The sequence below is a fragment of the Microtus pennsylvanicus genome, chromosome 6, assembly GCF_037038515.1.
Source record: "Microtus pennsylvanicus isolate mMicPen1 chromosome 6, mMicPen1.hap1, whole genome shotgun sequence".
Lineage (NCBI taxonomy): Eukaryota > Metazoa > Chordata > Mammalia > Rodentia > Cricetidae > Microtus > Microtus pennsylvanicus.
This window is the reverse complement of record NC_134584.1, coordinates 38,762,257-38,788,962: the sequence shown is the minus strand read 5'-3', so window position 1 is coordinate 38,788,962 and position 26,706 is coordinate 38,762,257. Positions and strand designations below refer to the sequence as shown.

The 26,706-nt window shown below is 41.6% G+C and overlaps 1 protein-coding gene across 2 annotated transcripts in view; it reads left to right on the top strand.

The window, feature by feature from the left end:
- The window catches only part of Plpp1 (phospholipid phosphatase 1), a 58,569-nt gene that overhangs the window by 16,880 nt on the left and 14,983 nt on the right, over positions 1-26,706 (top strand). Inside the window, exon 2 of one of the 2 annotated variants that reach the window (XM_075976056.1) lies at positions 26,096-26,247. In XM_075976056.1, the coding sequence (XP_075832171.1) occupies positions 26,096-26,247 (152 nt within the window). Of the gene's footprint in view, positions 1-14,864; positions 15,020-26,095; positions 26,248-26,706 lie in introns of both variants that reach the window. The other variant, XM_075976054.1, reaches the window with a different exon arrangement.

Here is a 26,706-nt window from a genome sequence, read left to right as displayed (position 1 = left end):
GGCCAGTATGTCTTGTATTTGTGTGTTTTTAAAAAATGTGTGTGTGTTGTAAACAGTGTACTAATTTAGATATGCCAATTTGGTGACTTTTTGCTGAACTGAGAACTTGTTTTTTATATTTCTGAGACACTAAAGTTAGTGTTATTTTAGTGTCTGGACATGTGCCACTTGGCATAATGTCACAATAAGCCCATTCCATGTAAATGCTCTTACAATTTGAAAGACATTTTTTTTTAATTTGGTGGTATGTAAACTCTGTTGGGTCTTGGGGTGTGAAGTCTGAGGTATGCATCTCATTTGGTTGTTTTTTATTACCCCTATAGTTGAATGCTTGACTTCTAGCATGCTAGGAAAATTTTCCTATACTACCTTGTTGTGGAACAATGGTGTGTACCCTGTCAGTTGTATTTTAATAAAATGCTGATTGGCCAGTATCCAGGCAGAAAATATAGGTGCAGCGACCAGGCAAGAAGTATAGGTGGGACAATGAGAACAGGAGAATTCTGGGAAGAGGAAAGGCACAGTCTGCGTTTGTCACCCAGACACAGAGGAAGCAGATGTGACTGCCTCTCTGTAAAAGGTACCAAGCCACGTGGCTAACCCAGACAAGAATTATGGGCTAATATAAGTTATAAGAGTTAATAAGAAGCCTGAGCTAATAGGCCAATCAGTTTATAATTAATGTAGGCCTCTGTGTGTTTATTTGGGACTAAACAGCTGTAGGACCTGGTGGAACAGAAACCTCTGTCAATACTACCTGCCTTATTTGTAGAACTCTTGAAATTTTCTACACATATTTTGAGCACCAAGATAACTAATTTTATATCTGACAATGAATCAAGTTAGTCTGCTTTCTGTAGGTTTGGCTACTGAAGCAGTTTCCTTAAAGATTTTAAAATTTGCTCTCACTGTTAGCCTATACAACGTCTGAGACATTGACGTATTAGGTCTTGTAGATGACAACTCTAGAATTTTTATGAGCATGTGAATTTAACAGCTTTATCAAAGAATCGGTATAATAGTAAACAGTTGCTATTCATAGGAATGTAGGCCTTCTGTTGATAGGAAGAACTGATCTCTTACTGCTGGTAAAGAAAGCTTCATTCGTTCATGGAATTTTGTGAGTAGGCTTGTTGAGTCAAATCCCGCTGTTAGTTCTCTCACAGCAGGAAGGACCTTAACAGGGCTTTCCAAGTACAAAATTCTTTGTTTTACAAGTTTAATTAATATGTAGAAAACCCTATAGTTGACGTTTTTAAACCAGAGACGTAACTCTGGAGACTGTACTTCAAAGAGGCCATTCTCTGGTAACTCTCCTGCGCTGTCCGCTTGCTGGCTGTTGACAAGACAGGCCCATGTGTGGATACAGTATTTGATGAAGGGTACCTATGGAACCGCTGTGAATTTTCCCACTTAAAAACGACATTTTCAGGTGGTGTAGCTCATACCTGTGATCAGCACTTGAAAGCATGAAGCAGGTAGATTGCTGTAAGCTCTAGGCCAGCCTAGGCTACATAGCTATGCTGTCTCAAAAGAAAACGATGTCTCTTCTAGAGCTGTATGTGTTTACGTGCCTGTAATTTCAGCTATGGGGAAGGCTGAGATAGGATTGCAAGTTTGGGGTCACCCTAGGCAATACAGTGAAATATCATTTCAAAGCTGTACATTACCTTTTCACTCTCTCTTTCTTCCCCTTCTCTTTCTTTTGACTTTGGAAACTCATGATGTGTTTCACTGTATAAATATTTAATACAGTCTACTTAGTTCCTCATTTCCATATTTAAATCTTAGATGATAGAGAGTGCTATCAATTTTTAAGTTCTAGCTTTTTTCTTTAAAAATACTCTTCTAGATTTTCTAAAATCAATTTATTATTATTTGATAAAATCTAAAAAGACCAAAAAAGGAAATTTGTATCACTTGTAATCCAGTTGCCCTTCAGAGCCCTTCCACACTGTGCTTATGTGTCTTTTCTGCATTGTTTTTATATCCATGTCTTTTTTGACAGTGCCTTGTATATAGTCTTGATTGGCCTGGAATTTGCTGCATCTTCTAAGCTAACCCCCGGGTTGCAGCAATTCTCCTGGGCTGCGGGAGGGGATGGGTTATAAGCACACACCCACCACCATGCCCAACCCTCCAATTAAAAAAAGTTTTAACTTTGTTCTTTAAAAAAAAAAAGTATATTTTGAGCTAGGTATGGTGGTGCACCCTTTTAATCCCAACACTCTGTAGGCAGAGGTGGGTAGATTTGTGTGACTTCAAGGCCAGCCTGAGCTACATAGTAAGTTCTAGAACAGCCAAGGTTATGTAGAGAGACCTTGTCTCAAAAAACAAAAAACAAAGAAACAAACAAAAAGACAAAAATATTTATTTTATGTGTTGGAATATTTTGTGTGCATGTATGTACACGCACTGCATGTCTGGTAGTGAGATCAGAAGAGGGCATTGGATCCCTGGGACTAGAGTTTTAGCTAGTTGTGAGCTACCCTGCGAGTGGTAGGAAATGAATCAGGGTCTTCTGGGAAGGCAGCAGTATCCTTAACCGCTCAGCTATTTCTCCAGTTTCTTCTCTTTTTTTTCCCCTGTAAATATTGGGGCTGGAAAGACGACTCGGTGGTTAAGGGCATTGGCTAATCTTTCAGACAACCCAGATTTAATTCCCAGCACCCACAAGGTGGCTTACAACCATCTGTAACTGCAGTACTGGGAATCCAACATTATCTTTTAGCTTCTATAGGCACCAGGCAATTCAGTGATGCACAGATATACATGCAGACAAAATACTCATATAGATAAAAGAAAGAAAATTTGAAAAACTGTTATTATTGTGTCTGCATGATATGTGTGTAGGGGGTTATGCACACGTGGAGGTCAGCGGACAACTTCGCGGGATCAGTTTCTTCCTTCTGCCATGAAGGTTCTGAGTCACCAGGCTTGTGTGAAAGTGCTTTTGTTTTCTCAGACATTTTGCTAGCTATTACCTTGTTTTTATTTTTATACTTTAAATATATTTTTATGTATGTGGTTATTTTTATCAGTGTGTATATGTACTACATATGCACCTGGTGCCCACCAAGGCCTGAAAAGGCACTAGCCTCTTTAGAGCTGGAGTTACAGACAGTTGTGAGCTGCCATGTAGGTGCTGGGAATTGAACTCAGGTCCTCTAGAAGAGCTCTTAATCACTGAGCCATCTCCCGCCTTTGTTTTTTCTATCTTAAACAAATTATTATGACTATCATTAGTACTATATGTGCATTTGAGTGTATGTGCACATATCTATGTGGGTGCCCCTGGAGGCTAAAGAGGGTCACAGATCCCTTGGAGCTTGAAGGGTGCTGGGATCCGAACTTTGGTCCTCATGATAGAACAACAACTACTTTTAACACCAGAGCTTGTCGCCAGCCTGCTAATGTTTTGAGATTGGATCTCACTGTGCTGGTTGCCCTGACTACAAACTCCTGCTACAGCAGTTCTGCTTCAGCTGCCGAGTACCAGACTGTAATATACTCTTGCGTATACAGGTTATATTCTCTGTAAAATTGAAAGTAGTCTTTTTCTCCTTTTTTCTTTCCCTTCCTTCCTTCTTTCCTTCCTTCCTTCCTTCCTTCCTTCCTTCCTTCCTTCCTTCCTTCCTTCCTTCCTTTCTTCCTTCCTTCCCTCCCTCCCTCCGTCCCTCCCTTCCTTCCTTTTATTTTTTTCTTTTGAGACAAGGTTTCACTATATAGCTTAGGCTAGTCTGGAAGTTACTGTATAGTCAAACTGGCTTCAAACTTGAAGTCTTCCCACCTTAACCTCTTAGAGTTCTAGGATTATAAATATGTGTCACTGTGCCCAGCTAGTCTTCACAATTTTAATGGTTATATGATATTTCATTGTTTGTAATAGACACGCATTCATTTATCCCTCACTTAAAAGCTTTATATATTTTAAAAATATTTATTTGCGTGTGCATGTGTGTGTGAGCGAGTGCTCTGGCTCACAGCGGAGGTAAGAAGGCAGTTCTGATGATTGGTTCTGCCCCTCTACCATAGGCTTTACTTGCCGAGCCATTTCTTTAGCCCACATTTGAAAACCTAGGTTATCTGCAGTTTTGTTCTGTTCTGCCGCATATTGCATCCTTGAAGAAACTTTGGCACCCTTGGGTCATCCTTGCTATCGCAGTGTACTCTGGTCTGTTTGGTGACTGCTTTAACATCTTATCAAAACAGGTGAGCAGATTAGATAGTGTTGACTCTGGACGGTGAGTTCAAGGGTCACAGAGACATTTTATTTGGAGCGATAACTACAGTACTTGAGTTAAACATTCTGATAGATTAATATATCACAGCAAGAGGCCAGAAGACAAAGATTAGGGAATAAAGCATTTTTTAAGATAGATTGTAATATGCCAGGTATGACATTAGCATATGGGCTAAATGTTCCTAACATTAAGTGGTAGGTAAATATTTTTCTCATTTACTAGACGAGGAAACTGAAATTAGGAAAGAAATTTGCTGATGCTCATTTAAGTAGTAACTGGGAGTGTTCCAGAAGTAAACCAGTGCAGGCATGTCTGACTACCCAGCCCTGCGCAGGACTAATCCTGCTACACCAAAGGAAGAATTACAGGATATTGGAGTAGCAACTCATATGGCAAGTAGGCTGAAGTCCCTGGGAGAGTGTGTACAGGTGCAGGTGAGACGAAGCCTCAGCTAAACTGCAATGGCATCTGTTGTTGTTATGATTCGTTTTGTTATACAATGTAAATTTTTCTTTTGGCATATAATGAATTTACATTAAAATATTTATTTTTATTTATGTGCACCATGTGTGTCCAAGTGTCCAAGGAGGGCCGGGGATGTTATACTCCTGGAACTGGCATTACAAGCCACTGTGAGCTGCTCCAAATAGGTGTCGGGGGCAAGCCCAGCTCCTTTGCAAGAGCAGTAGGCACACCTAATCTCTCCAGTCCTGTTTAATGTGGAATTTAGCCATTTAGCTATGTGGTTGCTACAGAGTCAGGGTACAGAATTGGTCAGTTTTTCCATAAATCACTGGTGTACTGTTCTTTATGTTTGTTTTTATTTTTTTGACACTGGGTTTTTCTGTGTAACAGTCCTGGCTGTCCTTGAATTAGTTCTTGTGATGTGGGAGTGTCATATCAATCTGTTGTTTCATTGGTTAATTAATAAAGAAACTGCTTGGACTGATAGGTTAGAACATAGGTGGGTGGAGTAAACAGAACAGAATGTTGGGAGGAAGAGGAAGTGAGCTCAGACGCCATGCAGCTCCTCTCAGGGCCAGTCGCAATGAAGCTCCTACCCAGGATGGACATAGGCTAGAATCTTCCCAGTAAGCGCACCTTGTGGTGCTACACAGATTATTAAAAATGGGCTAAAGCAAGATATGAGAAGTAGCCAGTAAGAGGCTAGAGCTAATGGGCCAAGCAGTGTTTAAATGAATACAATTTGTGTGTTGCTATTTCGGGGCATAAGCTAGCCAGTCGGCCGGGAGCTGGGTGGCAGAAAGCAGCCCGCAGCTCCTTCTACATTCTTGTAGACCAGGCTGGTCTTGAACTCAGAGAGATCTGCCTGCCTCTGCCTCCAGAGTGCTGGGATTATATAATTCTCATCCGTGGAGTTGCAGGGCGTGTGAAGGCTTTCAAGGCTTAGCATAATGCATTTCTGATAGGTTGCCCATTTATTGTGCACATGTTCTGGTACAATTTTGCTCTCAAAATATGTCCTTATTATCCCTAACTCCAGTTCTAGTTCAGCGAAGAGAATGGTTTTCGGCTAAGACATGATTAGGTTATAGCTTCAAGCACACACACACACACACACACACACACACACACACACAAAAACAAACAAACAAAAAATCTCAAACAGATATCTCTGAAATGTGTTACAGAGAAGGGAAGCTAGAAACAATCACATGTGACTTCTTTATCTCCCTGTGTCTTGCACACAGAAAGCCACATGGAAAGTTTACACTGACTGTGACTTCCGACAGCCCGAAAACAGAACAGCTGTTAGCATAAGGGAGGGGGAGGAATGTTCTGGCCAGCTGGCGCTGTTTCAGGCCTGTTCTGGCGAGGGAACAGCAGGTGTGAGTAAATAGCCTGCCATCTCCTCCCCCAACTCACTGTGTGCACGTGCACACGTGTGAGGCCTGAGAGTACTGTCACAGCTTGGGAAGGCTGTGGCTTTGCCTGTGTTTTCTTGTGGTCCTGTGGGTTGAAACCCAGGGTCGTACATGTTACCTAGGTACTCTACCATGCACACATCCTCAGCCCCACCTCCAGATAGTTTCAAAAAGCTGTTTAAATATATACATAAAAAGATCCTAAGTATGTGAATAAACTAAAATGCTGCTCCAAGGTTGAGGATACTGCAGGCAATTACCAGCTCAAAACCATAAAATGCAAAACAAATACCCCCCTCCCCCAGGAAACACAAACCACCTTTTCTCCCTGCTTTCTCTTCTGTGGCAGTGAGAGAGAAAGGGGTGGAGTACTTTTATAGCAGCACCACACCACTAACCATGGGGCCAGCATGCAGTGTCTGAGAGCTGAGGGTGCCTTGTCCACTGCCCCTTGCCTGCCTGCTCTCTCCCTGAAGCAGTGCTCTGTGACACTGGCCCCTCCCACCTCCTTTCCACCTCTACCCTAAACGCTCTGTTTTGACTACAGCTGTCAGCAGTTCTCCTTTGGTCAAGCATACACGTGTGCTGAGGGCCAGCACGATTGCTCAGTGGATAAAGGTGTTTATCAGGACTTGAGGTTGAGTAGCAGGAGAGAATCACCCTGCATGTTGTCCTTGACCTCCGCTCGTGCTCAGAAGCAGTGTAGCAGTTGGTCAGTGGGAGGATGCTTCATGGGACTCTGGAAAGAATCCGTAACCCCACCTGGAAAGAAAGTAAGGAACTGTACTTTGTCAAAACTGAAGTAGGCACAAAAGAACATTCCTTAAGGTAGGAATGAATAGAACTTCCTAAGAGCAACTCAGGTCACACAAAGCAGTAAAGAGCTAAAAAAATTCACTTCTGACCTTCCCTAGTTGAAAGGAGCAAGTGAAAGGCTGTGTGGAAGCACCCTTCACAGTCTGTGGACTTCCTGCAAAAATGCACGCGTGCACACGTGGTCAAATTTACATATGTGATTCACACCCCTCCCCTGACCCCCGTGGAATGTATTTCTTACAAGTGAGTTTTATTTATTTCCTTTTTGGTGAAACATTAGTCTAGAAGCAACTTCCTGTCTGTTTAATAGTGTAGATTTTGCTGAGGTTTTATGATTCCTTTCTGTTGTTTGCAGTAGAGTACTGGACATACAGATGGCCATTTAGCCTGAGTGTGGTAGTAAGCTGTCCCAGGGTTGGCAGAAGAGAGTTGGGTTTGTGTGTACAGAGCTGCAGAGGCTCATCAGGTTATAGACTAAAGGTGGGTGAAAAGAAAAGGTCTCATTCTTCCAGGAGACCCTTTCCTCGAGGACAGCAGGTGTGAAGACACATACCGTGTTAGGATCTTGTCCTCTCTGCTGAACTGTAGGATGCTGCTTACCTGCCCTGCCACACGTGGGCACAGGCTGCCCGGGAGAGTCAGTATCTGACTTTCCACACACGCAGACACAGGCTGCCCGGGAGAGTCAGTATCTGACTTTCCACACACGCAGACACAGGCTGCCCGGGAGAGTCAGTATCTGACTTTCCACACACGCAGACACAGGCTGCCCGGGAGAGTCAGTGTCTGAGTTTCCACACACGCGGGCACAGGGTGTCCGGGAGAGTCAGTATCTGACTTTCCACACACGCGGGCACAGGCTGCCCGGGAGAGTCAGTGTCTGACTTTCCACACACGCGGGCACAGGCTGCCCGGGAGAGTCAGTGTCTGACTTTCCACACACGCGGGCACAGGCTGCCCGGGAGAGTCAGTGTCTGACTTTCCACACACGCGGGCACAGGCTGCCCGGGAGAGTCAGTATCTCACTTTCCACACACGCGGGCACAGGCTGCCCGGGAGAGTCAGTGTCTGATTTTCCACACACGCGGGCACAGGGTGTCCGGGAGAGTCAGTGTCTGACTTTCTGACACTTTAGCTAAGAGATGCTACTCGTGGTAAAAAATTTTTGGAAGTTTAAAAAATTATTATTGGGGGCTGGAGAGATGGCTCAGTGGTTAATAGCACTGGCTGCTCTTCCAGAGGTCCTGAATTCGATTCCCAGCAACCACATGGTGGCTCACAACTATCTGTAATAAGATCTGGCACCCTCCTCTGGCATGCAGGCATACATGGAGGCAGAATGTTGTATACATAATAAACAAACAAATAAATAAATCTTAAAAAGATTTATTATTATTATTTTTTAATTTCATGAGCATCGGTGTTTGCCTGCACATGTGTGAGGGTGTTGGAGCCGCTAGGACTGGAGTTACAGACAGTTGTGAGCTGCCATGTGGGTGCTGGAAATTGCACCTGAGTCCTCTGGAAGAGCAGCCAGTGCTCTTAACCACTGAGCCATCTCTCCAGCCCCAATAACAATTTTTAATACTTTGCTTTAGCTTTGTTCCTCTCCCACATTTTTAAAAGTTAAATCATGACCGAGTTCATAAATCTCTAAATGCAGCAGACACCAACACATGCCAAATTCCTCATTTTCCATCTTCCTTTTTTCTGTTTAGTTTTTGTATTTTATTCCTTTTATTTTCCTGAACTCTTAAAAAATAAGTCGCTGCATTGATACTTTTTAAATTAATTTCTTTTTCTTTCAGCTCTTTGATTCTGTGGTTTGTTTTTTTGAAACAGGGTCTTGTAGCCCAAATGGGCCTGTCATTCCTCTTCCTCATCTTCACTGGTGTCAGATTATAGGTGTGGGCCAATATACTGGCTCAAACTGTTTTTTATAGATTTGTAGTAATGTGGTATGGGATGCCAGATACTATATGAATATATCCTTAATTGCTATGTTTCTGATATATGAAAAATAGATAAAGTTTTAATTATGATTATTGAAATTAAAGGAATTGCAATTAAAAGTCAATACTTAGGTCACACTGGCCACATACAGAGTGCTCACTGTCCTCACGCAGCCATGGGCTGCTATAGTAGACATTTGTTTCATTAGAGATTCAGCTGGTTAACCTTGCTGCACTATTTTTTCTCTCTCTTTCCCATTAAACAAAAGATGGCTTATTTTAATATACCTTATTATTAATCAATAACTTGGAGATTTTGCTGCACAGCCCAGGCTGGGTTTGATCTTTTCTCAGCCTATGTCTCTGTAGTTGACTCTGACTCACTAGAGAAGCATTCCTTTGTTCCTCCTGCAATTATGAAGATGGCACCACCTTTGTAATGCCTTCCTGAGCATTGTTATAAGATTCAAGAAGTGTTGACTAAAGTCACCCATTCTACCAACCTGTTGAGCCTCAAGATGATTTCTCCTTTTGTATAAGCATGTTTGCATGAGCTAGCTTTTCTGTTTTGATTATTATTTTTAGGTGAAACAGTTATTAAGGTTATAATTATAGATCTCAAAAGTCGTGAGAGCAAAACCCCTAAAACAATGATTCTCAACCCATGGGTCACAACCCTCTTGGGGATCATGTATCAGATATCCTGCATATCAGATATTTACATTACGATTCATAACAATAGCAAAATTACAGTTATGAAGTAGCAACGAAAATAATTTTATGGTTGTGGTCACCATGACATGAGGAACTGTATTAAAGGCTCGCAGCTTTAGAAAGGTTGAGAACCACTGCTCTAAAGGTACATCTCTGAGGCATCAAGCAAGCCTACCAGCTAGTCATCACTATGTCCTCATTGTTCTCAGTGTTGAACAGAATAAGAACATGTATTTATTACAGGAAAGGGAAATTCAGGAAATGGATATTATGATTTTAGCCAAGTTATAAAATAAGGAATTCAGATGTAGTAGTGATCTTAATCTGTTGTTAGAAATTAGTTAAATTTGAAGGTCTATACAGCAAGAAATACGTTCTATCTGATTGTGAAGATACTAACCTAAAAGTTGATTATATATTTTTTCAGATGTCCCTTAATGTTTATTAAGTACAAACACATGTGTTTATTTTATATTAATAAAATTGTACATAGAGAGTGATTTTAAGATTTTTTTTGCTGGATGTAGTAAATACATTTTTTTGTATCTGATCCATACTCTTATTACTAAGTTTTTTGCTCTTAACTTTTACAGATTCTGTCATGAGAAATCTGAAATATAATTATGTTCTTCTATAAACATATTTATAATGTATAAACATTAGCATGGTTATGACTTGTAATAATTGCTCAATAAAATTTGTTTCTATTGGGATATATGAGAAGGGTCATGCGCCATGATCCAGCTGTTTCATCTGCGTGGTGAAACTCAGTAAATACCACAGACCTCTGTGTTAAAAATCTTTCTTTTAAACCTGTTTGTGCTTTAAGGGCTAGCAAGATGGCCCAGCAGTTACTAGTTCTTGCTCTTACAGAGTCCTGGGTTTGGTTCCTAGCACCCACACCATGGCTCACAACTCTGAATTCCAGAGGACCTGACCTCTGCAGGCAGGCATGTGGTGCACATAACATACCTGCAGGTGAAGCACTCACACGCCTTATAAATAAATACTGACTTAAAAACCCAAACCTGGTTTTGCTTCAGGAAGTGACTACAATAAGACTTCCACGTTTTACTCACAGAATATAGAATTTAATGTACTGCAAAGTGACACCCTCTGAAACTTTGAGAGTCTCAGAACAGAGTTAGAGAAACAGCTTCCTTGTTGAATCGTTGAACATGTGGGATGAATGCCGAGATTGGAAATTGCATGGAGGGGCGGAATGCTTGTGGTGCACAGATTACATATAGTCCCAATATGTATCATGTATCATGTGCTGTAACCCAGTTTCCTGTTCTGGAGAGTACCAGAGCTGATTGTCTACGTGTTAGGTTTTACTTTGAAGCAGGATTCCTGTTTGCCCTTCACCATCTCATGTAGGTCTGATTTCTTTCTTTCCTGCAGAGAATGGAGAATTCTGTTTCAGGGTCACTAAAGGTGCAGTTGTTCCCTGACTTGACCTTGCTTTTTCACTGAGAGAAGAGCAAGGGCCCCTGCTGCGGGAAGCCCTACAGTAGTTATCGCTGAAGCTTTGTTCAGAGGTCATGCTGGGCTCTACAGAAATTGAGTTCAAGATTCTGGGAATTTGTAAATTATAAGTTTGCGTTAGTAATTAACATGGCTCTGTTCAGTCTGCTCGTCTTTGTTAGCCGTTCGATTGAAGTTCCCCTTGCACAACCTACCCCTCCTGTGTGTGTGTGTGTGTGTGTGTGTGTTTGTGGTGTATACACACGTACGTGTGGTGTTGCTGGAAACTAAGCCAGGTTTCATGCATGCTCAGCAGGTACTCTGACACTGAGCCACACCCCAGCCTACTCCTGAGTTTCAGATTGCTTTCTGGGTTATTTTTTTGAGATAGGTTCTCATTGTATCATCTTGACTGGCCTAGAACTCACTACCTAGACCAGGCTATCCTTGAATTTACAGAGACCCTCATACTCTGCCTCCAGCATGCTGGGATTAAAGGTGTGCTCAGCCACACTCAGCAAGAATATTTATTTTTTAGATAGGATCTTATAGTATAACCCAGACTTGCCTTGAACTCATGATTCTTCTGCCTCAGCCCCCTAAATTCTGGGAATTGTCGGCATATGCCACCATGAACAAATAGAGGCATTTGTTTAGATGGATGAATCTCTGTCCCTTTTCCTTCCCTCTCCGTCTCCCTGTAACATGTAACATTTAAGAAGAGCAAGGGAAATAATTGTACTATAACTTGCAGAAAAGATGTTTTTATAATGACACACACAGACATGAAAGGAGGAGGGAGACATGTTTAGAAGAAGGGCTTCAGTGGGAGGAGGCGGTGAGAGAGTAATGAGCATGGCAGTGACCAAAGCCCCTCATCTACATATGTGAAACTGTCAAAGCATAGGAGGCCACTTTCCAGAGGGCATTGTTGAGTTAATAACCTTCCCCTCTGACCTCATGGTCTTTACTGAGTTCTCGTTCTCCTTAATGTGGACATTTGACATCCTGCATTACCTGTATGGCCAGCTATGAGACACTTCAAGCTTTGGCCTTTGTAGTATAACATTGTCCTTTTCTAGTGTTTATTCGTGTTTTCAGAGAATGGTTTCCATGCTACCGAACAAGAGAGACACGTTCCCTGCCCTCTAGAGTGTATAACCAGCTATTCTTCCTTCTTTATAGTCTCTTTTCATGGTTTTGTGGACACTATTAGTTCTTGACTGATTGCTCTATTAGTCTTGTTTTTGTGCTTTCTCTGAGAACTCTTTTATCCTCTTTAAGTAATAAATTTAGAATGCTTACACATTTCTATCCTGAATTTTATTTATTTATTTAGCTATTTAGTAAAATTTTATTCAGCTTTGATTATGTTGTATCCTGATTCAAAGGGTACAACAATAATGAAAATAGTATCTGCTGCTAGTGTTGCTGAAAGATGTTCAGAAAGGCAGGGTAATTGTCTCCAGTGCTGTGGGACAGGTAAGGGACTGCCTGGCTTATCTTGAAAGGGGAGGGGAGGGGCAGCGCTCACCGTAGAAGACTGATAATATATGAAGAGTCCCAGGGTTTCAAAAGCATAGTAGTTGAGTGTGATTAAGGGCTGCGAGAGGAGTGGAAGAGAAGGCTGACCGCCATAGGAAGGGAGAGTGAAGCAAAGGCAGTGCTCTCCACACTGAGCTAGCACATTCCCCGTGGATGATTCCGCCGTACAACTCCACATTCCAGTCTAGGGCAACCAGTCTCTCTACCCCAAACGTCACTTCATGTCCTCCTCAGCAGCTGTGGGCAGCCTTCGGGTTGTGTCATTCCTAATTCAAAACAGTATTCCTGCAGCCTTTTCTGTTTTCAATTTCTGGATTATTTCAAAGATGTGTTAAATATTTCTGTTTCCTCCATCACTGTTAATTTCTAAAATACTTAGTTTACTATGTTACTGACTTTGGCCAAAAGAAGACTTGTTTTTATTTCCTACAAGATAAATTCTTTCTTAGGCCAGTGTTTTAAACAGTCCTTTAATAAACACAACCTGAAGCCCTCACACTGTCATTAAAACCTCAGACTTGCAGAATTCGGAGATAATTAGCGGCAAAGATGTTCCTCTCACTGTGAAGTTTCATCACGAATAGATGTATTTTACTGAACAAGCATGTTTTAAAAGAACAGCTTCACTGCCTCCAGTCTGTCTTCATCGACACAGTTCTAAACTTTGACTGCAGGTGGATCACTTGTACCCATAGGAGAACACATGCACACTGGCTGGGGAGTAGCAGGCATTAGAATCCTGGCTGTCCCACTTAAAACAGTAGTGACTGTAGTGATCAGCGGGGCCTCAGTAATCTGTGCATGAGCTGATTTTAGGATTGAGTTCATCTGGGTAGCTGGTGCTTGGCGTGTGTGAGCATGCAGTGTGGGGAAGCTCTCTTGGTGGGATGGATGGACCCTTTGCTCGTCCCCTCTGCTCCTGTGCCTGCAGCTCTGGTGCTGCCGCTCTCCCTGTGCCTTCTGCTCCCTCCTGTGCCTCCTGTTGCTTGTGAGTCACCTGTTTGTCACCTCTTCTTCAATGCTCTTCTCTGTCTCAGTTTATGTCAATCTCTGAATTTCTGTTGGTTCTTTTATACCACTTTAATAATTGTACTTCTGTTTTAATGGTATATTTCTGCTTTGTATTTCTTTTTGGATGTGTGTGCAGTAATAATAGTTACTAGAATTACTATCACAGTCAAGATACAGAACAATTTTGTTTTGTTTTGTTGTTTGTTTGTTTTTGGCATTTGGGTTTTTGAGACAGAGTTTCTCTGTGTAGCTCTGGATGTCCTGGAACTCTCTCTGTAGACCCTGCTGGCCCTGAACTCACAGAGAGCCTCTGCCTCCCGAGTGCTGGGATTAAAGGTGTGTGCCACCCCTGCCCAGCAAACAGAACAGTTCAGTTACAGAATAGTTTTGTTACTTTCTCTTGAAAAACGTCTGTGTTGGTGTTTTTAAACAAGCTCTCAAGTGTAGATTTTTTTTACTACACATACAGCCTAGATCTTGAACCTGTTTTGCACAAATTAGTTTTCTGTACCTGGTCTAACCTAGTGTTGGATATACAGTGAGCGAGCAGATGCTTCAGTATTTGAATTGTATAAAGCCCAAATCAGTGTAAATTTGAACATATTTAGAAACTGCGAGCCAGGTGACATGGTGTGTGCCTATAGCCTGAGCTACTTGGGAGGCTGAGTTAAAGTCGTTTTGAAACCCTGCCAAGACCAAGAAAGCCATTTTTTTTTTGTCTTGGGGAACAAGGGCTTGTTCTTTTCTTTTTTTATTATCAAATATACTTATAAGTTTTTTTGAACTTTATTCTAATGTGGAATGGATATTTACTTCTTTGTCTTTCAAATACTATGATGCTGTTATTAAATTTATTTATGTTAGTTTGTCTTTTTCCTTAAACATATTTAGGATATTAAACTGCTAAATTAAATAGGAATTAATTATAGAATGTAAAATAAAAAATGTGCCTGCATTCTCAGTTTTATTTTCTGTGGACCAATTTTGATCTTTTCCCTGGTGGTCCCTTTCCCGATTGTCCCTAAGACGAGAGGTCAGTGCAAGCAAGAGTGTCAATTGTGAACGCGCAGAGGCTGCGTGGTCTCATTAACCCTTCCACGGGATATCAGAGATCTCGATCTCTCCAGAAAGGGCAGAGTTTAGTTAAGATTTATATCCCATACTCTCTCCTCCCTAAAGAAGTGAATTGAATGTAATTATATGTATCTTTTTTTTCCCTTCCCCAACAGCTTCCCTGCCTATGGCTGTTCTAAATTTTGGCCAAATATATCCATTTCAGAGAGGCTTTTTCTGTTCTGACAACAGCATCAAGTATCCATACCATGACAGTACCGTCAGAAGCGTTTTGCTCGTCATAGTGGGGCTTGGCTTACCCATTTCCTCTGTAAGTAAATTACTGAGCAGGTAGTAGTGGTTTGTTGAAGTAATGATGTTGGGGTGGGAGTAAATTCAAGCCCTACCTTCACTAGTGTTACTATGGAAAATGGTTGCTGAAGGAAAGAGTTCCGCTGTTTATTCCTGGAGAATGGTGATTTTTCCAGTTAAAGGTGTATGATACTTAAAACAGCTTGAAGATGGACTAACTCTTCTCAATACGAATGAAGAGGGATAGCCCCGCTACTGCTCAGCTCTAGTAAGCCTTTCACGGCTGGGCCTAAACCAAGATCCTGCCTTATCATCACACTGTTGGCTGAGAATCGAGATCATAAAAAGATGTTGCTTTCTAAGTCTGAAAAGACAAGATTGTAAGTAAAGTCTGCAGACGACGTTAAGGCCGTCACTGTTTAAAGCTGTGTGAGATCGTCGACTTGTAGTGTTGGGTTTTACTGTTTCAGGTCACTAGAGACTTCCACCCCATGTTAACGTTGACAAACTGAGTTAAGACTGCCACTTGGGGTATTGCATCTGCTTGCTTTATACTTGGTTCTGATTCCTAAGCCTCACCGTTTGTCTTTGTCTGAGATAAGTCTCAGGTAGTCCATGCTGGCCTGAGACGTCTGGTCCCCCTGCTTCTATTTACCAAGTCCTGAGATGTCAGGCATGTGTGTTTTTATGGAGCAGGGCAGGATTTACCCTCTTGCACGTCTCTGAGTGCAGTGGGTCCACTGTGTATTTCCCCTGTGCCCTCCTGGGTCTTGTCAGCTCAGCTCCTTAGGTGTGTCCAGACTTTTAGAGTCCCAGTCAGCTCAGCGCCTGTTCTTCAGCAGGACTTTTCTTTCCTGATTTTTAGTAAGCTAATTTTTTTTTGCTTTAGCAGTTCACGAATATGAGTTCAGTTTGTCTTTTTCACTTTAAGTTTTCTTCTTTCCTGAATAGTCTTCAGATGAACGACCTTGACTTTTATTATATTCCAAGATACATACTTCTGTATACTTAAAATTTAAACATGAGTTAACAGCTTTAAAATAAAAGGGGCGGTGAAAAATTTGGATTAGGAATTTAGTTTTAGGATACTTTCCCCCGAGAAACAGGTTACTATGCTAGCATTATCTAGTTGTGCCCCAAGATTGTGATCTGTGCAGAGAGACTCCTGCAGAACTGTCACTGAGTGCCACTAACCAGTGCCACTGTCCTTGGATGGAGTGAAGGTCTGTGTTGTAGCTATTATTTTAAGCAAATGTTGCCACATCAGGTTTTTATCAACCTATTCAATATTGCTTGAGGCTCAGGAAGTTAACTTTAAATCGCAGGGTTTGGTACATTTCATTTTTTTCTTAAAACTTAATTACAGAAATCTAATGGTTTATGAACTGAACAAAGCTTATAAAGTCAATCAACAATGAAAGCAGTAACCTGTAGTCTCCTACCTGCTGAAAACTAGTCACAGGTCAGGGATGTTCAGTTTGGCGGTTTTTATTTCATTATGAAAACACTACAGATTCAGTTTTGTGTCCTTTTTATTTAACAAAAATTTTTGAATAAGTGATCAGAATAGGTCCCCAGCTGTTAGACAGTGGGGATGGAGACCAGTGACACAGGTGTGTGTGTTCTTCAGAGCAGTGAGAAACCCTTGGTGTGAACCTTGAGTGCTTGGTGTGGTGAGTTCTTGAGTTTGTTGTTGGAACTCACTTGGAAAACCTGTTAATACAAACTTAGGGAATAGAAGGAGCAACGTTTAGCTAGTTTCTGGGCCTTAATGTGATGATGGCTTGTGAACTAATGCAGAAGGACTTCTTTACGGTTTCTAGGATAGATTTGTTTTAATAATTCATATGTAATATTTCATATAGAAGATACTTTGTTTTTATTTACAGGGATTATTCATGTTTAACATAGCTATATCTACACATCTTGTATAATTTGATGAGTAATAAGATCTTAGATGGTAAAAAATTTGTATTTTAAAAATGACTTATTTTTCTCTTTTAAAGTTTTAAAAAGAACCTCAAGTGTGGTGGGCAGCGTGCTGTTTGGATATGTGTTCTAGTTCCAGCTTCCGAGTGCTCTAGTTTCTATTCTGGCGCTGTGAGACGGATACTCTGACCAGAGGTGCCTTAGGGGCGGTAAGGGTTTAGTTGGCTTACACTTCTAGGTCACGATCCATCAGTACTCAAGCGACAGTTAGCACAGAGACCGTGGAGGAACACTGGTTGCCGTCTGACCCACAAACTGGTGCTTAGCTAGCGCTCTTATGCAGCCCAGGAGCACCTGCAGACACTGTCACAGGCCAGCTGACCAGGGCAGTCCCTCAACTGAGACTCCTTCCAAGGCGACAGTTAGAGCCATCTAGGACAACAGGAAGGCCTAGTCTTTCTTATTTTACTTTAGAAAAAGCCAAGTGAAGACATATGCATTGATAACCATTAACTTGTTTTCTGTTTTATAAATGTTATTTTGAAAACCAACTGAGGAAACTACTTTACCTTTTTTTGTTTTTTTTTTAATTTATGTCTTAGAAAATTTACTGAATTTGTGATATTTTCTTTAAAAAATGTTATTTTTAAAAACAGAACCTTATATCTCCAACTGGCGGCCATGTAGTTGAGGTAGAAAGTTTTTGATCATTAAAAATAATTCTGCCCAAAGAGCAATCAGGGTTCCCTGCCCTGTGGGAAGTCCAAGGACCACCCACCTCCATCCAGGTCTAGTAAGGTGAGCATCCAAACTGCCTAGGCTCCCCCAAAGCCAGTATGTGCAGTAGGATCAAAAACCCATTGCCATTGTTCTTGAGTTCTCAGTAGTCCTCATTGTCCGCTATGTTCAGCAAGTCCGGTTTTATCCCAGGCTTTTTCAGACCCAGGCCAGCTGATTGCTCTTTGGGCTGACGAGGGAGGGGGACTTGATTGGGAGAGGGGGAGGGAAATGGGAGGCGGTGGCGGGGAAGAGACAGAAGTCTTTAATAAATAAATAAATAAAAAGAAAAAATCACAATACTGTTAGTAAGTCGGAACAAGGGTATTAAGGGGAACTTGAATCCATGTTCCTGGGCTATGGTCACTGGTATTTAGCTACAGAATAAATTACTTCATTCCAGGGGCTGGCGAGATGGCTCAGTGGTTAAGAGCATTGCCTGCTCTTCTGAAGGTCCTGAGTTCAATTCCCAGCAACCACATGGTGGCTCACAACCATCTGTAATGAGATCTGGTGCCCTCGTCTGGCCTGCAGGCTTAATAAATAAATAAATATTTAAAAAAAAATTACTTAGTTCCATTTAAAAAAAAATTCTGCCCTTGGGTATACAACAGGGAAGGTTTAGGTAGACCCATGAGGACATGATTGGCAAACTGGACTTCATTAATAAAAAAACTGTACTTTGAAAGACACAGTTAAGTGACACAGGCGGTGGTGGTGCCTGGGAGGCAGGGGCCAGCCTGTTCTACAGAGCGGGTTCCAGGACAGCCTGGTTTACACAGAGGAACCCTATTTAAAAAAAGAAAGAACAGTAATGGCACAGACAGGTGTTTTGAAATTTTTTCCCCAAACCAGTGAAGGATCACAGTTGAAGATGTACTAAGAACTTTAAAAAACCAACATTGAGAAAACAACCCAAGCTGAGTGCAGTTATTAACCTGTGGTCCCGGGCTTGGGAAACTAAAGCAGGAGGACCTCCAGTTCAAGGCCAGCCTGGCTATGTAGCTGGGGCCAAAAAGTGAGGGGTGGAGGGAAAACAAGCCAGCCGAAAGTGGACTGGAGGTCTGAAGAGAAAGAAGACAGACACATGGTGAGCAAGCTGTGAAAGGGTGCGTGGTGTCAAGTCAAACTGGGGCTCCACTGTCCTCCCCAGAATAGTGAAAATTGAAGACTGATAATGCCATATGCTGCAGAAAATGGTATAGCTACTTTGGAAGATACTTTGGCAATTTCTTACAAGGTTAATTTAATCTGACTATAGGCTACAGCAATTGTGCTCCTAAGTTTTTACCCCAATGAGTTGCAAACTGGTCACATTTAAAAAAAAAACAATTGCACACACATGTCTGTAGCACTTTTATTCATAATTGCTTGCTGTGAAACAATCCTTCTGTACACTGTGAATATGTATTACATTGGTTAATAAGGAACTGACAGGCCAGTAACCAGGCAGGAAGTGTAGGTGAGACAGCCATAGGACACAGGGAAGAAGAAGGCAGAGTAAGAGGAGACGCCAGCCAGCCACTGAGCAAGCAGGACATGCAGAAAATGAGGTAACAAGCCACGAGCCACATGGCAGCATAAATGGAATTATGGGTTAATTTAAATGTAAGAGTCAGCTAGTAACAAGCCTGAGCTATTAACTGAGCATTTATAAATAATATTAAGTCTCTGTGTGGTAAGTTGGAAGCAGCTGCCAGGACAGGGAGTGGGCAGTCAGGACAGGAAAATTTCCAACTACAGTTCAAAACTTAAAAACAATCAAGATGCCTTTCCGTATTTGAATGGATAAATGAAGTGTGGAATTGGAATGTTCCACATATAGAATATTCATATCTGATGACACACAGAAACAAGTGTAGCTCAGTGCTAGAGAACTTGCCTCGCATGGGCAAGGCCCTGTGCTGTGTCCTTAGAACTGCAAAAGCCAAAGAACAAAATCCAAGGAAATGAACCATCATCCATGAAGAACCATGAAAGAACTCCAAGTGCACATTACTAAGTACAAGAAGCCAGTGTGAAAAGACTGCATTTTCTGATGTCAACTATGATATTATGGAAATGCAAGACTGTAGAGCTAGTACAAAGTTAAGTGGGGTGAGGGAGGATAAAAGGGGGCACCTAAAGCAGAGGATTTGCAGGGCAGTGAAACTGCTCTGTATGGCAGGCACCATGATCATGGATGTATCAATGCGGACGGAACTATGAATGAGTCCTAAGGTGGACCTCAGATTGCAGTTATTACCAGTGTGCTGATACCGGTTCTTTAGTTTTATCAAATGTGTTGGGCCAAGGTAAGGTGTTTATAAGACAAGGAGTGTGATAGTAGAGGGTGTGTATGTGTGTATTTATTTTCTGCTCAGGTTTTATGTAAACTTAAAAGGTTTTTTAAAAAAAATAAAGCAAGGCTTAAAAACTGGTAAAGTACCTGCTGTCTCATAGAAAGCCCTGGGTTCTATCCATGCAAGTGCACGTGCATATACATATACACAGTGAATATTAATTTTAAAATACATATTGGGCACGTGCAGGCGGATGTGATGGTCTGCAGAGTGAATTCTAGGACAGCTAAGACTATGCAGAGAAACCCTGTCTTGAAGAACACCCCCCCACATACACACCACCCGTTTCCTTTTCTGTGAGGCTCTGTTCTCCATGGATGTTTCACTCAGAGTGCTGTGGAGTCATGGCTCCTCCTTCTCTCTGGACTTGTTCCTTCTGTGACCCCATCTGGCTCGCGTGTGCTGTTTACATCTTTAGCCTTGACGTCTTCCCTGCATCGCAGGCATTACGTCTGCTGTCTACTATAGGTAACGCAAGCAGATTCATCCTGTTCCCCAGTTCCGTTCCCAGGGATGCATTTCTCAGTTAGTGTAACTTTAAATGGCTCGCTCAGCCTGCTTTCCATCCTTGGCTATTCTCTCATCTATGCACATTGAATCAGTCCACCAGCAGATCCTGTTGGCTACTTTCAGCTTAAATCTAGAAATGACCACAGTCAGACTCCTGCCAGCTCGTCGCTGACCCCTGACTAATGACCATACAAAGTGGGATCTCAGTTCATTATTGAGCCGATTTGAATGATTGCTTAATAATTAAAGATGATTTCCTCAGACCATTAAGACCCCACTCTCTGATATTAGCTTTTATAATGAAATGTACCTTAATATTGACAAGAATAAGATTTAAATGTCTGGATTGCTAAGACATGAATGGAGTTCCTCAGCCTTTTGGTCTGTGTACTGAATCGAGTTAAACGTATTTAGAATTAAGTTGCTACAAAGGTCTTTAAATTTTAGTAGAAGAGAGGCTGGGCATGGTGATGCCTGTCTTTAATCCCAGCACTCAGGAGGCAGAGGCGGGAGGATCTCTGTGAGTTCAAGGCTAGCTTGGTCTACAGAGCAAGTTCCAGGACAGGCAAGACTACATAAACATAACTTATGGAAGTATTTGCATTTCCCTAATATTAGAAGAGGTTTTGGTTGGTTGGTTGTTTTTGTTTGTTTGTTTTGTTTTGTTTTTTTGAGAAAGGGTTTCCCTGTGTAACTCTGGCTGTCCTGGGACTCACTCTATAGAGCAGGCTGACCGGAGTCTTTTTCATATAAGAGACAACAGTTTTTAAGCTTTGCTCAAGTTCTAACTAAAACAGTTTCAAAGTTTTTATTGTTTAACTCTTTTTACTCTTTTGGTTCTTTAGGGGCCCACTACCCAGTTCCGAAACAAATATACGGAGTCTTGTTTTTTCTTATGACTCCCTGCCTTAGCCGGGCTTGTTTCTAGCCAGCTTTTCTTAATTTAAATGATCCCATCTACCCTTTGCCTCTGGGATTTTTCCTTTTCTTTCTTACTTTCAGTCTTACTCCGAGGCTGGCTGTGTGGCTGGTCCCATCTTTTCTCACTTTTTGATCTGTCTTGCTTTCTCTTTTTCTCCTTCTATTTATTCTCTCTGCCTGCCAGCCCCGCCTATCCTTTTTTTCTGCCTCACTGTTGGCCGTTCAGCTCTTTATTGGACCATCAGGTGTTTTAGACAGGTAAAGCATCACAGCTTCACAGAGTTAAACAAATGCAGCGTAAGGAATGCAACACAAGCAAATGTTACAGATCTTAAAATAATATTCTACCACAGCAAGTATGTCTCTCATCGTTCCAAGATCCTGAGCTATATGTATAAGAGAGAGTTAAAGAAGCTGGTGTTTTTAGCAGTCTTTTACTATCTCAGGTGGAGGATGGGGAAATATTTTTGTGGTATTCAGTTTGTGCAAGTTAGGAGCTACTATATTACACATCCATTTGAACCGTTGAAGATTTTCATTATTGGAAGCAGAAAGTTGTACTATTTCAAGGATGATCTCAAGTTTCTATTCAGAGGACTTGAGCTTCAAATGTGTTCATTGTGACTAACCATTGGACATATTAAAAATCAGGATGTGGGATGAAAATGCTATAGTCTCTTTAAAAAATAAATTGGCAGCTTCTTAAAAAGTTAAACATACACTTACTACATGACCCAGCAATTCCTTGTAGGTGTCTGCTTGTTAGAAATGAAAATACATCCACACAGAGACTTGTGTATGAGTGTTAGTCGTAAGATCCCCAAGCTGGACCCTGGTGCCTGGAGAAACCAGATGTGCTGTGTATGTACAGTAGAGTAGTATCGCGTAAAAAGGAAAACACACGGCACAACATGAATTAGCCTCAAGGACGTTACAGTAGTGATAGGAGCACATAGGAAGTACCAGCTGTTACATTATTCCATTTATACGAGATGCCGGAAGCAGGGCAGTGGTCGCTCTAGGTTGGTGTAGGAGTATGGACGGAATGCACACAGGCTCATGAATGATTGTGGTGGTGGATTTACGGTGGATGGACTTTATGGTACATGTTGGACCTTAAGGTTATTAAAGAGGGGAGGAAAGCCAGGGAGATGACTCTGGTTACGAGCACTTGCTGCTCTTGCAGAGGACCAGGGTGAGTTCTCAGCACCCTCATTGGGTGGCTCATAACCACCTGTACTTCCAGTTCCAGGGCAGCAGATAGCCTCTTCTGGCCTTCATGGCCACATACATGCACAAGGTGTACAAACAGATAAACACACACACGATAAACATGCAAATCTTTAAAAGAAGAAGGAGAGAAGTTAAAATTAATTTCCCAGCTAGAGTATTAAGGAAAATACTGGCAGATGCAGTCATTTAAAAATTATGAAAAGAGATTTTTTTAAGAGATGCAATCTTTCTGGTAAAAGTAAAAGGATGTTTGCTTTGAACTGACAACAACGTAGACAGTCCTTTCATTTTTGCCTTGGATGTCATACATGTTAAAGATAGCGTCAACTGTCTACTTAAAATGTTCAGTTTTTCCACACTGTACCGCGGCTGGTAGAGAAAATTAGTCCTGTACAGTTACATGTGGGGGAAGTAATTGGCCAAAAATGTTAACGTTTATATCCTTTAATTTTACATAAAATATTCTAAGGAAATAATTAGGAATGCAAACAAGGATTTGAATTGGAAATATTCTCTGTACTGTAGAGATTAGCCAGAAGCCTAAAAGCAGCCTTTGTGCTGTCCCTGTTGGACGATTAGGACGTGGAAGGGGTAGAAACTGTTCCTCATTAGCCTAAGTAAAACTTGTTTGTTGAAACAGATAGAAGGTACTCAGCAGCCTAGATAGTGGGACCATTGAGACCTTCTGGCACTGGGGAACCCAAGCTACCTTTTCCATCCTGCCCTGGGGCGGGTCAGGCTAGTCCCTTCTTTCTCTCAGTAAATGGGCTTTGTCCTTGGCCTTTTCGCGTGTGTGCCAGTGCTGTGTGCCAGCTCACATGGACTCGGTCTTGTATTTCTGAGAGGTTCTAGAAGCATCCCTTTGAGTCTTAAGTGGGTCGTGAACACCTGTGGCTGGCCTGTACTGAGCTAAATTAGTGGAAATGAAACTGAATTAGGCTATTATATATTCCACAGGTTTCTGTGATGGTGACAAGGAGTGGTTATTACTAACTTAAAAGTATTCCCGACGCCTTCTGAACTCAAATCCCGGATAGAGTGCACCTGTGGTGATTCCTGCTTTCCTGTCGGGTTTTACTCCTCCATCCCCATTAAAGCTCCTTACTGGAGAATGGCGATCACAGCCTTCCCCTCCTGACACACTCTTCTTCTGACTTGTCCTTGCTCCTCCATCCTGACCTGCACCAGCTCACCGCTCTCTGTGTCCATGTGATGTCACTGTTACTTTGTGATTGTTTCTCATGTCACATCTGTCCTGCACATTTTCTTTCTCTTTTGTAGCTAAGGGAATCGTTTGCATCTCTTGTTTCCTCCTGTCCCCCTTCCTATTGGGACTCACACTGTAGACACTGCCCTGGTTTCTTTTCTCTGTTCTTCTCCGGGGTAATTATATACCGTACCGTCCTGTACTCAGCTTTGTAATCCTGATAGCACTGAGGATTCCTTTTTTTGGGGGGGGGGGGCATGGGTCCAAGACCATTTCTCTGTAACAGCCCTGGCTCCTGCCTCTTCCTCCTGAGTGTTGGGATTAAAGGCTTGTGCCACCATGCCTGGCAGCATTGAGGATTTTTTATACAGTGTATCGAATATTTACCCAATTATACATTCCTTCATTTTAAAGTGGACTACTTATCACACTCCATCTTAAGAAAAATAACGTTTTTCTCCTCTAAATTTAAGAGTAATTTAACTTGATTTTTGTGGCCAAAGGAGAAAAAAAATTAGTATTAATTGGTATGCTTATTAATATTTTTAGTATATTTAAGGCTATTAATACGAAATTTTCCTTAGACTAAAACTACAAACCTAGAGTGTTTTGGATACTAGTGATGAGTATTTAATTTCTGTACTAAATATCTTACTATAGAAAGAAGCAATGCTGATTGGGAAAATGCAACCAATTGAGAAATGTGCTGTGTAGGCAGTAAAGGTTTCCACTAGTTTTTGTAGAGTTCTCACAAATAAAATGAACGTATAGTTCTTTGTGAATGTGAAACGAATGTCCGTTCCGTCGAGTGTTGTGATTGGTGGAAGGGTCAGTGTTCAGCTGCTGTGCAGGGCAGGCAGCAGTGGAGCCTCCCCCCCCCCCCCCCGTGTGTGTAGTTAGCACTCGAGTTGATAAGAGTGAGAAGTCTGTGTAACTCTCCTCAAGTTGTGCTACAGCCGTAGCACATGTTTTGAAGGCCTGGGTATTTCACCCCATTACCCTGAGTGCAAGAATGTTGTGAATCAGGTGAGCCTGGATTCAGTGAGAGGGTGGGCTAGCTCTAGTGTAACTTTTTAAAAGAATAGCATCTATCAGAAGCAAGGCTTTGGGGATCTTGTTGAATTTTAAGGGTTTTTAAAGAGTTGGCAGCTGTCATTGGCAAATTGTACGTAAGTACATTACATAAGTAATGTACTCTGGCTATTCAGTATCTAAATGAAAGTGGGCAGATAAGTAGAAGAGCTAGCAGGAAAGAATGACAGAATCTGCTTGCTTTGTGGGTTGGACAGACTGGACGCTATGTAAACAGAGCAGCGGAGGCTTGGTTGTCAGTCTTAGGGTGACCATCAGGGCTTGGTGCCTCGTGAAGAGGGAACATTTGAACCTGCATGGACAGGCTAGCTTAGCGGGTGAGACACTGCATGCAGAAGGGGACACCTAAGGGAGCGCCTGCTTGGATCAGTCTCGAAGTGGTTTCTGCTGAATTAATCTCTCTTTAAAAGCTGTAAGCTGTAATTAGTAAATAGCCATATTTAATACATGAAGAACTTAAACATTTTCAGAGGTGAGTGTGAGGCATAATCCCCGCAGAAAAACGATAAAGCGGGTGTGTGTTCGGTGGTCTGTGCTTGACACCATTGTCTGTCTTAAGAAAGTCGGTTCAACTTCAGGGGCCATTCCAAGGCAGCTCTGAATACTCTCTGGATAATAGAAACAAATGAATAGTTAATTTAGACACTGTCCTAATCTAGCTGTAACCTTGGCCTGTCTAAGCGTTGTAGTGAAAAAGGAATGTTAAAATGTTTTCCTCTTTGAAACAAAGTCTGTGACAGATAGAGGTTGAGAAAGTGCTGGAAACCTGGCTGATTAAAGATAAGACCACGAGAAGAGATTTCCCCAGAAGTGGCTGTATTTGGGCAGAAACAAAGGTTGGAAGATGCCCATGTTAAAGTGGCTGGCAGAGGACTTGGAAGCGTTGTCTCCTGTAGAGAAGCACCCCCCCCCTCCATCGCGAGCGACCCTCCTAACTTCCGCTGCATGCAGTCTGCATTTCCTTGTTACATGTGCTCTTACTTACTTCCATAGCAAATGCATTTTTAAAGTCTCTGGGATGGTTGTTGCCATGAATCAGTTTTGATAATTTTTAATGATATTTTTATTTATTCCCTTTTGCTAGCTGGATTGCCTTTTGCAATTCTTACTTCAAGGCATACCCCCTTCCAGCGAGGAGTGTTCTGTAATGATGAGTCCATCAAGTACCCTTACAGAGAAGACACCATACCCTATGCGTTATTAGGTGGAATAATCATTCCATTCAGTATTATCGTTGTAAGTTAAACTGCTTTTCCAAGTTTCTAACTTTTGAGCACACGGTTACTCTTGTGATGGATTGTTGATGATTAAATGTATATCCCCTCAGGATTTGTTTAACTTTAGTGGAAGCCTTATTGTATGGAGCTATTTTAAATGAGGTCAAAAGAGTAAAAAATATGTAATTGGAGCCTAACTCAGTATATGTAGATTTTGTGCTAATTTTTATGTCACTGTGAGTATTATGGTTCTGATTTGTTTCTGTTTCAGAAATTATGTGACTGTTGAATGCTATAGCAGCGTGTTTCTCACATAGTGCATTGGGGATCATAACTGAATGTTGTTCTTTAGTACTGCATTCTAGACAAGAGAAATTGCTAACTTATGTTAAAATTTCATTCACCTCATTTTTTTAGAAAAGTTTTAAACACTGCCATAAACGGAGAGAAAAAGTTAATGTTCTGTGATTAGCAGTGA